This window comes from Mustela putorius, unplaced genomic scaffold (assembly GCF_011764305.1).
Source record: "Mustela putorius furo isolate JIRA1106 unplaced genomic scaffold, ASM1176430v1.1 tig00000460_pilon_pilon_pilon, whole genome shotgun sequence".
NCBI classification, from domain to species: domain Eukaryota; kingdom Metazoa; phylum Chordata; class Mammalia; order Carnivora; family Mustelidae; genus Mustela; species Mustela putorius.
In genome coordinates, this window is record NW_025421389.1 from 15,756,207 (window position 1) to 15,771,830 (window position 15,624).

Sequence of the window (15,624 nt, forward strand, 5' to 3'; positions counted from 1 at the left end):
TCTCCCTAACCTTTGGTTTTGACAGCAGTCCTGTTGGCATATGGAAGCATTGGCCTTCATTTTGTAGGCCAAGTTTTAATGCTCTTTGTTTTATAGCTTATAGAGCCCCTAATAAGGAAGTGTCCATGTCATTAGATTCATGATAATGACAAAGCAGATTCTGAGGGTCCAGTTTGGGGTAGTCTCAAATATTCCCAGTACAAACCCAACTTCTGTGCAAGGAGATATGGTGGGAAATGTTCAATTGTTTCCTGTGTAACTTTTTTCTCCTGTGTTCACAGATCCCCTTAGAGAAGAATGCCTCCTAAAAATGCTTCCTTTGTGACTGAATTCATTCTAATGGGGCTAACAGACTTACCATATCTCCAGCTTCCTCTGTTCTTCCTGTTTCTAGTCATGTATGTGATCACTGTGTTGGGAAATTTGGGCTTGGTAACTCTAATCCTGCTGAATTCACATCTGCACACACCCATGTACTTTTTCCTCTTGAATTTGTCCTTCATAGACCTCTGTTTTTCTTCTGTGTTTACACCCAAAATGCTGATTAACTTCACATCAAAGACAAATATTATCTCCTACAGCGGATGTATGACCCAGCTCTTCTTCCTCTGTGGTTTTGGTATTTCTGAATGTTATATGCTGACATCAATGGCCTATGATCGCTATGTGGCCATCTGTAACCCACTTTTATATAATGTTGCCATGTCCCCTAAAGTGTGTTTCAGCCTTATGCTTGGTTCATATTTGATGGCATTTTCGGGTGCCATGGCTAACACAGGGTGCGTGCTGAGACTGAATTTCTGTGATGCAGCCACTATTAACCATTATTTGTGTGACATGCTCCCTTTACTCCAACTGTCATGCACCAGGACTTATATCAGTAAGGTGGTGCTTCTCATTTCGGTAGGCATTGATATCATTGTGCCCAGTGTCACCATCTTTGTCTCTTATGGTTGCATCCTGTCCAGCATCCTGTGCATCAGCTCTCCTGAGGGCAGGTCCAAAACCTTCAGCACCTGCAGTTCCCACATATTTGCTGTTTCTCTCTATTTTGGATCTGGTGCATTTGCATATCTTAAACCATCTTCTATTGGGTCTGTGGATGAGGGAAAAATCTCTTCTGTCTTTTATACCAATGTGATTCCTTTGATGAACCCCTTCATTTACAGCTTGAGGAACAAAGATGTTAAACTTGCTCTGAGAAAAACCCGAAGTGGGAGAACATTTTGATCTGAATCACTGTCCCTGGGTACAGTTATAGGACTGGTATATTTGATTTCTTTTGTCAGAATAGTTTAGTGGGAGTGTTCATATCCTGTATCTTTGTTACCACCATGATGGAAATTTGATTTTCCTGTCAGTTTGTTTATAATATTTTTTGGTGGTTACAGTGACAAGGTAGGGCTCCCCAAGTCCCTCCTCTGCTTCAGGGAATCTGGGATGGAAACTGTGTAGAGGTGTGGAAATTCTCAGTGTGTTAGGGTATGTACTCCCCACCAACTGAGAGCCTCTTTCTTCTTGTTCTGTCTAGGGCTACTGGTCCAGTAGACTCTAATTCCTTGAGAGCTATATAGCTCATATAGTTCACCAACATGTTGCTATAGCCAAATTCATTACCATACTTGAATATGAACTTGACTAAGTGGTCATTGAGGACAACCCCAGTCCCAGGATCAAAGGTGGAAGATTGGGTGTCATTTTTAATGTTGCAAGTGACTATCTGATCCTCAGTGAAGCCCAGGATGCCCTTGAGGGGGTCCTCTAATGCCTGCTTCACTGGCTTCTTGATGTTATAGTACTATGCACCTTTCTTCAGGCAGCAGCTCAGATCCACAACTGACACTTTGTGGGTGGGGACATGGAAGGCCATGCCAGTGTGCTCCCTATTCAGCTCAGGGATGACCATGCCTACAACCTTGGTGGCATCAGTATAGAAGCAGGAATAATGTTCTGGGAAGCCTCTCAGCTATCATGCCACAGTTTCCCAGCTGGGCCTGGCAGGGTCTTCTTGGTGGCAGTTATGGCATAGACTATGGTCACGAGTCCCTCCACGATGCCAACGTTGTCATGGATGACCCTGGCCAGAGAGGCCAAGCAGCTGGTTCTGCAGGAGGCATTTCTGACAGTCTTGAGGAAGTTTTCGTACTTCTCATGGTTCACACCGATCCCAAACTTCAGGGCATTGGTAGAATGGGTAGAGATGCTGATCTTCTTGGCCCCAGCTTCAAGTAAGGCACAGCCTTCTGCCTTGGACTCCACAGCATATTCATCAGCAGCATCACCCCATTTGATGTTGGTGGGATCTCAGTCCTGGAAGAGGTAGGTGGTTTTGCATTGATGACAAGTTACCTGCTTTTTGCCTTGACTGTGCCTTTGAGTTTTCCATGGATGGATTCAAACTGGAACATGTAGGTCATGTAGTTGAGGTCAATGAAGTTGTCCTTGACGGCAACAGCATCCACTTTGTAATGGCTAAAAACAGCCCCGATGACCGGCTTCCCAGTGCCACCAAATATATTACTCCAACCTTTACCATCTTGTCTTTGCGATGATGCTGTTACTGCACCAGAAGATGTGGCTGTGTGTCCGACGGAGGAGCATGAAGTCCAGTTTTTTACCAATTTATTTATTTTTTTAATTTAATTTTATTTATCCATTTGAGAGAGAGAGATAGAGAGAGAATGAGAGGGGAGAAGGGCAGAGGAAGGAGCACCTCCCCCATGGAGCTGGCAGCCTGATATGGGACTCAATACCTGGAATCCAGGATCATGACCTGAGCTGAAGGCAGTTGCTTAACCAACTGAGCCACCCAGGTGCTCCTGTTTCTAATTTCTTGATAAATCTTCCTTCATCATCATTTTCACAATGTCTTCTCCTTTTTACCTCTTTAACCATTTACAAATAACATTAATGAATAAATTTATCTCTGTTTTTTACATTGTCATTATGGATTTTTTTTTTTTCTCCTGGAAGGGATAAACAGTTCTGTAAATGATCATGTAAAGTAACAGTATGATAATCTTGTACCCATGGGGGCTTTCTTATACTGTGCTATTGGAATCAGAATCAGATATCTGTACTCCTGTCTGTATACCTCCCTGGCCTTCAGTGTGTCTCCTTGAAATGTCATTGTTTCACAGATACAGCAGGTTCCAGAACATTCATGAAATATAATCCACCTTTCAGCTAAATGCTACATGTTAAACGCTTTTTGGCAGAGGTTTCATATTTACCATAGGACACATGAGTGATCCTTAATATGTATTTATTGCATAGACATGATACTGAAGCTGAGAAAAATTAATGAATTACATCATACAGCTTATTAAGGAAACATCTAGATAAAGTGTAGCCTCCTGATTTTAAGTCTACTGCTCTTTCAAATATACTTTTTGTGTACTTCATTTTATTATTTTATTTTTAGTTTATTCCAATAATCCTAAATATGAGAACATTTTTTATTTTGAAAGTTGACTGTGCTTTGTTGGATTATACATAAATATCCCTCAGGGTAATGGTTGCTTTAGGGAAATAGTGTGATAGCTATTTTTCTTGTCCAAGAGAAGTCCTATTAGGCTAGTTGAGAGATGATTCATTGAAACAATGAGCTTTTTGCAAATTAATTAAAAAATATTTTAGAATGTTTTCAAGTACTAGTAATTCAGAGACAAGGGAATGGGAGAGAAAGGAACCCAGCACCAGACGTTAGGCCAGGACCCAAAACCACATGGACAATAAAAAAATCTCTCTGTAGGAAAGGACTATGAGGTTTAAAACCACCTTTCATCTGACTTTGTCTCCTGCTCTCCAGAGTACTGCAGTTCCTCCCAACCCCGCCCGGTGTCTATACAGCTGTGATAAAATTTACAATGCACAATGATCCTGCATTAGGGAATGAAGGCCAAAAGGCCAGATTGGTCTCCACATTTATGAGGAAGCAGGAACACAGAGGACATGATCTTAAATCATGTTTGGTATTCAAAATTCAAGTCAAGATGAAGGGATTTAGAAAGAAATGATGGAGAAAAGACATCTCTTTTTGTGACTCTTCCTTTCTAGAAGGCTCTAGAAATAGTATGGAGACCACAGGATTTCTCTGGGTAGGATAAAAGCACAAGGCATTTGCTATTTAAACCAGGTGATGGGTATTAAGGAGGGCCCATGTTGTGATGAGCACTGGGTGTTATATGCAAATAATGAACCATTGCACACTGCATAAAAATCTAATATGTACTATATGGTGGTTACTGTTATGCCCAAGTGTTGTGTCTGAGAGACCACCAAGGAGCCAACACCAATGTAGTCACAGGAGGGTTTATTTGACAATCTTAAGCTTGGGCCCAAGTATACCCGACACAGTGGAGTGGGGACTTGGACCCCAAGTCAGATTACAGTCAGAGTTTTTAAAGGCAGAGTAGGGGTGGACTCTGCGGTGGGTGAGGACAAAGGGGATATTCAGAAGGGCTACCAGGGCAAAGAAGACTGTCAGGATATTGGAGGCCTGGTTATTATCAAGCCAAGGTTGTTTTTCCCTCTAATGGGGCACTAACATGAAGACAGTTGGGAGTTTCCTGGTGGAATGTCACATTCCTCCTATCAAGCATCATTGTTAGTGATATTTAGCACTGGGACATTTGTAAACTGAGGGAGACTCCTGTCTTGCAGGATTGTGGTTTCTGCAAGTTAACTATTTGTTCACACATACTACTGAGGGTAGGGGAGCGGCTGGAGAGGGGGCGCAAGATGCCAGTTTTTGCTTTGTCAAGATGGCTGTACTCATGTCAGGGCTAGACTCGAGGTGGGTACAGCTTTGTTTTTCTTGGCCTCCACATATCCCCCTCTCAGAGGAACCTAAGGAAGGACCTACTCATGGGTCCATGCTGGTCTCAGCAACAAGTTCCAGTGGTTGATATTGCTGTCTGAGTACCATGAGTTGAATTACACTGACTCTGTCTTTGACAAGAGTAACTAGTCTATTGATAATGCAGGGTAAAGAGGAGACAGGGAATAATGAGGGTTACTTTTTACTCCCTGCACTGGTGTAAGAAGAGGGCATAGTATAAGTAACATTAGTGGGGTACATGAGAGTGGTGCAGTCTCAGCTTTAGAGGATTGTCTTTGTCCAGCCGGCTCTTCCCTTCTGGAACAAAGTCCTTGAGAACGGTGTCTGGGTCAGCTGGCCGGATGTGGGTGTAGTGACCCAGGGAGTAATCCCGTCAACCTTGAGAGCAGTGGGAGTGGTCAGGATCACGATGTAGGGTTCCTTCCAGCGAGGCTCCAAGTGGAAACACTTGTTGGCAGCACATCCAAACCAAGTCCCCGGGTTGGTAAGGATGTGATTCCAGCTCCGTCTCTGTCTCCATCTCAGTGCTCAGTGTGGTCAGTTAGGATCCCTGCATGGGCTAGACAGACTGTAATGCCTGCAGTGACTGGAGTACAGACTGATCAGTCATACTTAAGGAGGAGGACCTGATACCCTATCACTCCGGCATTTATCATCATCCGGTCTGGCAGAGTCCGGAGAAGGCCCTGGATAGCATGAGTGGTGGTGAAGATGAGATTTTGACTCAAAGTCAGTTTACTTGCATCCTTGACCAGGAAGGCCGTGGCAGTAATTATGTGGCGGCAAGGGGGAAACCCAGCCTCTACTGGATCTAGTTTCTTGCTAAGATAGGCTACTGGCCTTTGCCAAGGCCTCAGAGTCTGAGTCAAAACTCCTTCAGCCACCCTTGCCTTTTCATCCACATACAAGTGGAAGTGCTTGGTAACATTTTAGATGGCCAGTGCTGGGGCGCTCAGTTAGGCTATTTGTAATTCCCGAAATGCTCCTTCTATCTGGGGCTAACTGACTGGCAAAAGCAAGATCGTTTAAACAAGCCATCGTGCAACTTCTCTGAAGTTTACTTCAAGTTGTCTAGCTTAGGTAAACAAACATTTAAAGACAATCAAACCTAGAATTTAACATCTATAAAGGTGTGTTAATGAAACATAATTTTTCTCTCTAGAATAACCCTCATTTCCAGAGATAGCCAAATCAGTACTAATTTACTTGAAAAAAAAAGTCCAGTTTTAACAAACTTGGCCTAATTGTTTACATAAGCTCAGCAAGAACAGTGAGTGTGATCATATAGGTCTTTTAGAATCTGCTTTGCTGGAACTTCTTATAAGGAATCTCTAGGTTGAAGTTTTAGTAGCCTCTCCGGGCCAGAAGCCAAGCCACGTACTTGCCATCAGACATGCCTGCAATACATGTCAGATTTAGGTGAATTGCTCTTCCTGAGGTGCCCAAAGTATCCTGAGGTCCCTGAACCTGCCTGGAAGTGACACCCTTTACTCACCTGGTGAGGCTACTGGGAACTCTGTAAGCAAGGTATCAGGCCAACAGTTCCAAAGGGCTTTACAGCTCCATATTTTATAACGTCAACCTTAGTTCCTTTAAGCTGTCTGGTCATATCTGAATCTTTTCAAATATGACATTCCAGTCAAAGCCTTGGTAAAATAACCAGTGTTTCCAATGGTGTCCTGTTACAAGGAGAACAGATTCTTATTGAACTTATGCAAATGACTGATTGCCAAGGAAGAAAGAATACTTGCTGAGACCTTTTGGTTTTCAGAGGGTTCAGATAGAAAAGTTGAATGCCTTGATTTGTTTACAAATGAGTACTTTTACATCTCTGTAAGTTACAGATAACTTAAGAAAAAGTTTCCCTAGTCTGGGAGAGCAAACATTACAGAACCAGTAATGTTTAAAATAAGACAAAACATTAAGAGACACAACATTACAATCTTTCAGTTTATCTTGTCTCATGTTACTAATTCTGGATTACTCTGAATGCAGCTTTATTTCTGTAAATTCTTACCCATTTCAGTTCCAGGATTTTAACACATCAAAGACCTGTATTTGTCCTGAAAGTCTCCCATACAAATTTTCTTTAAGGTGGAATTCATCTTACAAGAGAATTAAAACAATTACAAATGACAAAATCTCAGAATAGATATGGTTAAATTACCAGGTGATGACCCTTATCAAAACATTAAAACTTTAGGAAATATACAGAAGCTCTAGAGTAGTTACAGCATTTACCCAAATGCCATTTACCCTTATGCCAAGGTTTAACATTGGTTTAGCAGTACTTACTGAGTAACTTAGTATACCAAGGAAAAGCCTTATGAGTCAAAGAGATCTCATTTACAATTTAAATCTTGTCAACAATTGCTAAAACCTTAGAAAGTTTTAAAATACATGCCTAAATATAATTAAGGTTGTTAAACACCTGATAAAACAAAACATAGAAACTGGGTTTTCTGGGCAGGCAAAGAGAAAACCATAACAGATAATTAACCTAAGAAAACTTTGCCTTTTTAAACAGAAAACCAGCTTTTTTTTTTATACCAGTGTCTTTCCTTTTTTATTTTTATTTTTTTAAATTCTTAAGCATGCAGCCTTAAGATAGTGGGTTTACTGGGTTTCCCTCCCATTGTGAATGATGTCGCAGACAAATGGAGGGGATTCTTTCAGATGTTGTCCTGCTTGCATCCCTGGCAGGAATTTAGGAGCGTCTTAGCTAAGGTCTGTCTGTATAAGCCCTGGACAAGGCTACTCCGTGGAGTAGATGACTGTTATGCCATATGATGCCTCATGAGACTCAGGGTGCAGCCCACTCAGACTCCATAGCTGAAGCAATGGAGCCATACAGACAGATTCACACAGTCAGGCAATCTTCAGATTCAGAAAGTTTGGACAACCCCCCTATGGGTATTCCTGGCTAATGGGAAGTGATCAGTCTCTCCACCCAATCTTTACCAATGGGTCTGGCTCAGACAGTGGCCCTGGGGCTTTCCTGCTCTTCTTGCTCCTTGACAATGAACAGGGAAGGAGCCATGGTTCAGGAAGCACTGAGGATGGTCTAGAGGCCAGTCATGCAGGCCGCATGCACGTTGGTGCAGAAACACAAGAAGGGGGAGATAGAAGAAACAAAGTGCTGCCAGGAGGCAGAGAAAGTTTTAGAGCTCATCAACTCCAACAGAGGAGCAGACACCATGTTTTCCCACCACCAAGGGGGGAGAAGTTAAGCAGTCCATGTTGACAGAGAAGACAGGAACTTCCCTGAAACAAAGGGAGTCTAGGCAGCTGCTTGGGAATATTACTTACAGTCTCTGTCTTGAGTTAGACTAACCACATTTGGCTCCAGTTATAGCCATTAGCATGGGAAATGAGTGAGGAAGAAGCCCCTACATCTATTAGGAGGAACAGAGAGAAGAAAGTCAGAGTCCCCTTACTCTCTGCTTCCCCTATTTCTTCAAACACAACAAACAACACGATAGACAACAAAAAGACAAGACAAACAAAGACAACCACAGACCCAGCGGCCCTCCTGGGGCCATCTCACATTAAAGCATGGTCATTTAGACAAGTAGAAAGTCTGAAATTTCCCTTTTATACATCTGTCTGTGCTCAGGTTATGAGCTCTTTCCCTAACATCTGAGAAGTGGTCAATCATCGAGACATAGGGGATGTCTATCCTATCATGTCCTCAGTCCACAACAAAACAAATACACTTACAACAATTAACAAGAACACACTTACAAAGACAAACAATCTGGAGTGGCCTGAAGACAAAACTGGAAGGAAGTTAAGCCCTGACCGCAACAGCAGCCAGGCCTCCAGGAAGGGCCCGACTGCAGCAGCAGCCAAGCCTCCGGGCAGGAGCAAAGGGACGTCTCCCAAGACCCCCCCCAGTCAAAGGTCCACCACACATCCACTTGAGCCAATGTCGACTCCCATACTCAGATTTGGAATTCCTACAGGTAAAAATGCAGATTGGAGCTCCATGAAGGTATGTGCGCAAATATTTAAAATAAAAAAAAAAAATGAATGCACTCACCAGCCAGTGTAAGACCCTCCGGGTTGGGGTCCCAAGAGTCACACAGATCTCACTGGGGCCTCCAAATGTTATTCCCAAGTTTTCACGTCTGAGAGACAACCAAGGAGCCAACACCGATGTAGTCACATGAGGGTTTATTTGACAACTTTTTAAAAATTTCTTTTCAGTGTAACAGTATTCATTGTTTTTGCACCACACCCAGTGCTCCATGCAATACGTGCCGTATACCTAATACGCACCACCTTGTTCCCCCAACTTCCTACCCCCCCGCTCCTTCAAGACCTTCAGATTGTTTTTCAGAGTCCATAGTCTCTCATGGTTCACCTCCCCTTCCAATTTCCCCCAACTCCCTTCTCCTCTCCATCTCCCCTTGTCCTCCATGCTATTTGTTATGCTCCACAAATAAGTGAAACCATATGATAATTGACTCTCTCTCCTTGACTTATTTCACTCAGCATAATCTCTTCCAGTCCCGTCCATGTTGCTACAAAAGTTGGGTATTCATCCTTTCTGATGGAGGCATAATACTCCATAGTATATATGCACCACATCTTCCTTATCCATTCATCCATTGAAGGGTATCTTGGTTCTTTCCACAGTTTGGTGACTGTGGCCATTGCTGCTATGAACATTGGGGTACAGATGGCCCTTCTTTTCACTGTATGTGTATCTTTGGGTAAATACCCAGTAGTGCAATTGCAGGGTCATAGGGAAGCTCTATTTTTAATTTCTTTTTTTTCCCCAACCCCTCCCCCATTCAAAGGTCAACAGAACTATTCATTGCCAAGAATGGAAAGAAAATTGCTGAAAATTATAGCCCATGAATGAAAAGCAATCAAAAGGAGGAAGCAATTTAATCCCACAGGTGGGGTTTGGGAGAAGGCAAAAAGAGGACTGAAGCTTTGCACAAGTGGGCATGGAAACAATAGGACCATCAAATTTACATTTTAAATGACAACAATAATGCTTCCAACTAAGGTTTCAGGCCACAATATTTTTAATTTCTTAGGGAATCTCCACACTGTTCTCTAAAGTGGCTGCACCACTTGCATTCCCACCAACAGTGTAAGAGGGTTCCCCTTTCTCTACATCCTCTCCAACACATGTTGTTTCCTGTCTTGCTAATTTTGCCCATTCAAAATGGTGTAAGGTTGAATCTCAGTGTGGTTCTAATTTGAATCTCCCTGATGGCTAGTGATGATGAACATTTTTTCATGTGTCTGTCTTCATTGGAGAAGTGTCTGTTTATATCTTCTGCCTCTTTTTTTTTATATGATTATCTGTTTTGTGTGTGTTGTGTTTGAGGCGTTCTTTATAAATCCTGGATATCAACCTTTTGTCTCTACTGTCATTTGCAAATATCTTCTCCCATTCCGTGGGTTGCCTCTTTGTTTTGTGGACTGTTTCCTTTACTGTGCAGAAGCTTTGGATCTTGATGAAGTCCCGAAAGTTCATCTTCGCTTTTGTTTCCTTTGCCTTTGGAGACATATCTTGAAAGAAGTTGCTGTGGCTGATATCGAAGAGATTGCTGCCTATGTTCTCCTCTAGGGTTCTGATGTATTCCTGTCTCATGTTGAGGTCTTTTATCCATTTTGAGTTTATCTTTGTGTATGGTGTAAGAGAGTGGTTGAGTTTCATTCTTCTACATGTAGCTGTCCAATTTTCCCAGCACCATTTATTGAAGAGACTGTCTTTTTTCCACTGTATATTTTTTTCTGCTTTGTCGAAGATTATTTGACTATGGAGTTGAGGGTCCATATCTGGGCTCTCTACTCTGTTCCACTGATCTATGTGTCTGTTTTTATGCCAGTACCATGCTGTCTTGGTGATCACAGCTTTGTAGTAAAGCTTGAAATCAGGTAGCATGATGCCCCCTGTTTTATTTTTCTTTTTCAACATTTCCATAGTGATTCGGGGTCTCTTCTGATTCCATAAAAATTTTTGGATTATTTGCTCCAGCTCTTTGAAGAATACTGGTGGAATTTTGATTGGAATAGCATTAAAAGTATAGACTGCTCGGGGCAGTAGAGACATTTTAACAATGTTTATTCTTCCGATCCAAGAGCATGGAATGGTCTTTCACCTTTTTGTGTCTTCTTCAGTTTCTTTCATGAGTGTTCTGTAGTTCCTCGAGTGCAAATCCTTTACCTCTTTGGTTAGGTTTATTCCCAGGTATCTTATGGTTCTTGGTGCTATAGTAAATGGAATTGATTCTCTAATTGCCCTTTCTGTGTTTTTATTGTTGGTGTATAAGAAAGCTACTGATTTCTGTACATGGACTTTGTATCCGGCCACGTTACTAAATTGCTGTATGAGTTCTAGTAGTTTGGTGGTGGAGGCCTTTGGGTTGTTCATATAAAGAATCATGTCATCTGTGAAGAGAGAGAGTTTGACTTCTTCATTGCTAATTTGGATAGCTTTTCTCTTTGTTGTCTGATTGCTGTTGCTAGGACTTCGAATACTATGATAAATAAGAGTGGTGAGAGTGGGCATCCTTGTTGTGTTCCTGATCTCAGCGGGAAGGCTGCAAGCTTTTTCCCATTGAGGATGATATTTGCTGTGGGTATTTCATAGATAGATTTGATGAAGTTCAGGAATGTTCCCTCTATCCCTATACTTTGAAGCGTTTTAATCAGGAACGGATGCTGGATTTTGTCAAATGCTTTTTCTGCATCAATTGAGAGGACCATGTGGTTCTTCTCTCTTCTCTTATTGATTTGTTTTATCACCTTGATTGATTTGCGTATGTTGAATCATCCTTGTAGCCCAGGGATGAATCCCACCTGGTCATGCTGGATAATCTTTTTAATGTGCTGTTGGATCATGTTTGCTAGGATATTTTGAGAATCTTAGCATCCATATTCATCAGTGATATTGGTCTGAAATTCTCCTTTTTGGTAGGGTCATTGCCTGGTTTGGGGATCAGGGTAATGCTGGCTTCAGAGAAAGAGTCTGGAAGTTTTCCTTCTGCTTCAACTTTTTGAAACAGCTTCAGGGGAGTAGGTGTTATTTCTTCTTTGAAAGTTTGGTAGAATTCCACAGGGAATCCGTCAGGTGCTGGGCTCTTGTATTTTGGGAGGTTTCTGATCAGTGCTTCAATCTCGTTACTAGATATCAGTCTATTCAGGTTGTCAATTTCTTCCTCGTTCAATTTTGGGAGTTTATAGATTTCCAGGAATGCATCCATTTCATCTAGGTTGCTTAGCTTATTGGCATATAACTGTTGATAATAACTTCTGATGATTGTTTCTACTTCCTTGGTGTTCGTTGTGATCTCTCCCTTTTCATTCAAAATTTTATGAAATTGGGCTTTCTCTCTTTTCTTTTGTATTAGTGTGGCCAATGGTTTATTGATCTTACTGATTTTTTCAAAAAACCAGCTTCTAGTTTCATTGGTATGTTCTACTGTATCTCTGGTTTCTACCTCATTGATCTCTGCTCTAGTCTTGATGATTTCCCTTCTTATGTGTGGAGTTGGTTTGATTTGTTGTTGATTCTCCAGTTCTTTAAGGTGTAGAGAAAGTTGCTGTGTTCTGGATTTTTCAATTTTTTTGAGGGAGGCTTGGATGGCTATGTATTTCCCCCTTAGGACCGCCTTGGCTGTATCCCATAGGTTTTGGGCCGAAGTGTCTTCATTCTCATTGGTTTCCATGAATTGTTTCAGTTCGTCTTTGATCTCCTGGTTGATCCAAGCACTCTTAAGCAAGGTAGTCTTTAGCTTCCAGGTGTTTGAGTTCCTACCAACCTTTTCCTTGCGATTGTGATCGCAAAGCACTGTGATCTAATAATATGCAGGGAATAATGTCAGACTTTTGGTACCGGTTGAGTCCTGATTTATGACCCAGTATGTGGTATATTCTGCAGAAGGTTCCATGTGCACTTCAGAAGAATGAGTATTCTGTTGTTTTAGGGTGGAATGTTCTGTATATATCTATGAGGGCCATCTGGTCCAATGTGTCATTCAATGCTCTTGTTTATTTATTGATATTCTCTTTTTTTTTTAAAGAATTTATTTATTTATTTGACAGAGTGATCACCAGCAGGCAGAGAGGCAGGCAGAGAGAGAGGAGGAAGCAGGCTCCCTGCCGAGCAGAGAGCCCGACGCTGGCCTCGATCCCAGGACCACGGGATCATGACCTGAGCCGAAGGTAGAGGTTTTAACCCACTTAGCCACCCAGGTGCCCCAGATTTTCTTTTTTGATGATCTGTCTATTTCTGAGAGAGGCGTGTTAAGATCTCCTACTATTAATGTATTCATATCAATATGACTCCTTATCTTGATTAACAGTTTTCTTATGTAATTGGCTGCTCCCATATTGGGGGAGTAGATATTAACAATTGTTAGATTATCTTGGTGGATAGTTCCTTTAAGAATTATGTAGTGTCCTTCTGTATCTCTGACTACAGTCTTTAGTTTAATATCTAATTTATCTGATATGAGAATTGCTACCCCAGCCTTCTTTTGAGGCCCATTGGAATGAAAGATACTTCTCCATCCTTTCACTTTCATTCTGAGTGTATCTTTAGGTTCAAAATGGGTCTCTTGTAGACAACATATGGATGGGTCCTGTCGTTTTATCCAATCTGCAGCCCTGTGTTGCTTTATAGGAGCATTTAGGCCATTCACATTGAGATTGATTATTGATAGATACTTTTTTATTGACATCGTGTTACCTTTGAAGTCTTTCTTTCTGTAGATTGTCTCTATATTTCTGTTCAAAGCTACACTTAGGATTTTTTATCTTTAATAGAATACCCCTTAATATTTCCTGCAGTGTCGGCTTGGTGGTTGCATAGTCTTTTAAGCCTTGCCGGTCTTGGAAACTCTTTATCTCTCCATCCATTTTGAATGTCAGTCTTGCTGGATAAAGTATTCTTGGCTGCATGTCCTTCTCGTTTAGTGCCCTGAATATATCTTGCCAGCTCTTTCTGGTTTGCCAGGTCTCTGTGGACAGGTCTGATGTTATTCTGATGGGCTTTCCTCTGTACAAAAGGAACTTCTTTGTCCTGGCTGCTTTCAAGAGGGTCTGCCTACAATTATAATTCTTCATTCTTACTATTAGGTATCTCAAGGACTTTCGAGAATCTATAATCTTGGGGGGAGACCATTCTGCCTCTAGTACATGAATGCTTGTTCCATTCACGAGATTGGGAAAATTTTCATGGATAACTTGTTCCACTATATCTCCTAGACTTCTTTCTTTCTCCTCCCCTTCAGGGATTCCTATAATTCTGACGTTGGAATGTATCATGGCATCATTTATGTCCCTGATTCTGTTTTCATGGCTTCTAAGCTATTTGGTCCAGGCTTCCTCCTGATCCTTTCTCTCTATCTGTTTGTCCTCCAGATCACTAATTCTATCTTCTGTCTCAGTTACCCTAGCTGTTAGAGAATTTAGATTAGATTGGAACTCATTGAGAGCATTTTGAACATCATCCCTGGTGGCTTTCAGTTCTGCCCTAATCAATTCCATTTGGTCATCCATGGCTTTCCAACCTTGCTATCGCCTGGATAATTGTTAGCCTAAATTCTCTTTCTGACATATTGTCTATGTCAGTAGCCATTAGCTCTGTTGCAGAAGGCCCATCCTCTGTATTTTTCTGTTGGGCATTCCTCCTCCTAGTCATTTGGTGAGAGATGACTGAACAGATGTAGCTGGATGTATGGACTGTGGTGCAGTCAAGGTGCACCCTGGAATGCTTCTTAGCAATCAGGATTCCCCACCCAAACGAGAGAAAAGAGAAAAGAAGATTTTAAAAAAAGAGAGAGTGAGAGAGACAAGAAAAAAAGGGAGGATAAAAGAGAAGGCTCAGCCCAAATGGGCTCCATGGTAAAATTTATGAAGTATACAAACAGAAACAGACAAACAAAAGACTGATGAAAGTAAATGACAAGAGAAAAAAAAATTTATATATATATATATATATATATATATATATATATATATATATGCAAAAAAAAGGTATAACCTTTTCAAAAGGAACCCCTGGTGTAAGATTTATATACTATCAGGACAAACACAAATACACAGAAACACTGGCGGAAGAAAAAGATGGGAGAGTGATTATAAATTCTCAGTGTGGGTGACGAAGGTTATTTTGATTCTTCCTGGATGTATCTTGATACCTTTGTTAAAGGACTCAACTTTCCTAAGATAAAGGGGGATTAAAAATTGGTTTACCTATAGGGGTATCATTGATTGGGGAAAAGGGGTTTAACTTGACGTTTAACTCTATATGAATATTAGAAAATAAAAATAAAAAAGGAATAAACTAAACTAAACTAAAATTTTTTAAAAAAATTTAAAAATAGAAAAGCAAAAGAAAAACACGGGTGTATGTATCAAAAAGGTCAGGTTAGAAGGTTATTATGGAATTTGATGTACTGGACATCTCACTGTGATGGTAAATAGCTTAAAAAATTTCTATATAAAAAAAATGAACTAGAATAGTGGGAAAGAGTTAAAAATAAAAGTTGTATCTATGAAGTAGATGTGGTGGTTGTTCTCTTGTAGTCTTTTTTTTTTCTTTCCTGGTTGGTTTTCTGGGGGAGGGGCCTGCCACGTGGGTTTTCAGTCAATGATGTTCCCCGAGTTAAGTCCTCCGCCCCCCTCAAGGGGGTGGGCCCTCAGGAAACCGGTGTTTACAGGCTTTTATTCTCTGGAGGTTTTTATGTTTGTTCACTTGTTTTCTCTCAAGTTGACCGCTTTTGATGTTGTTAGAGGAAAGCAAACTGCAC

At 41.2% G+C, this 15,624-nt stretch overlaps 1 protein-coding gene and 1 pseudogene across 1 annotated transcript; one reads left to right on the forward strand and one right to left on the reverse strand.

Moving 5' to 3' along the window:
• Nucleotides 1–297: 297 nt before the first annotated feature.
• LOC101684508 (olfactory receptor 8B3-like) lies at nucleotides 298–1,230 on the forward strand. The gene has a single exon (XM_004750260.1). The coding sequence runs from the start codon at nucleotides 298–300 to the stop codon at nucleotides 1,228–1,230; it is 933 nt and encodes a 310-aa protein (XP_004750317.1).
• A 247-nt stretch (nucleotides 1,231–1,477) lies between these two features.
• On the reverse strand, nucleotides 1,478–2,536 carry LOC101684218 (annotated as a pseudogene).
• Nucleotides 2,537–15,624: the final 13,088 nt, after the last annotated feature.

Bases quoted from the DNA above. Each gene is read 5' to 3' on its own strand.
- LOC101684508 (XM_004750260.1), top strand. From the start codon at position 298: ATGCCTCCTAAAAATGCTTCCTTTGTGACTGAATTCATTCTAATGGGG.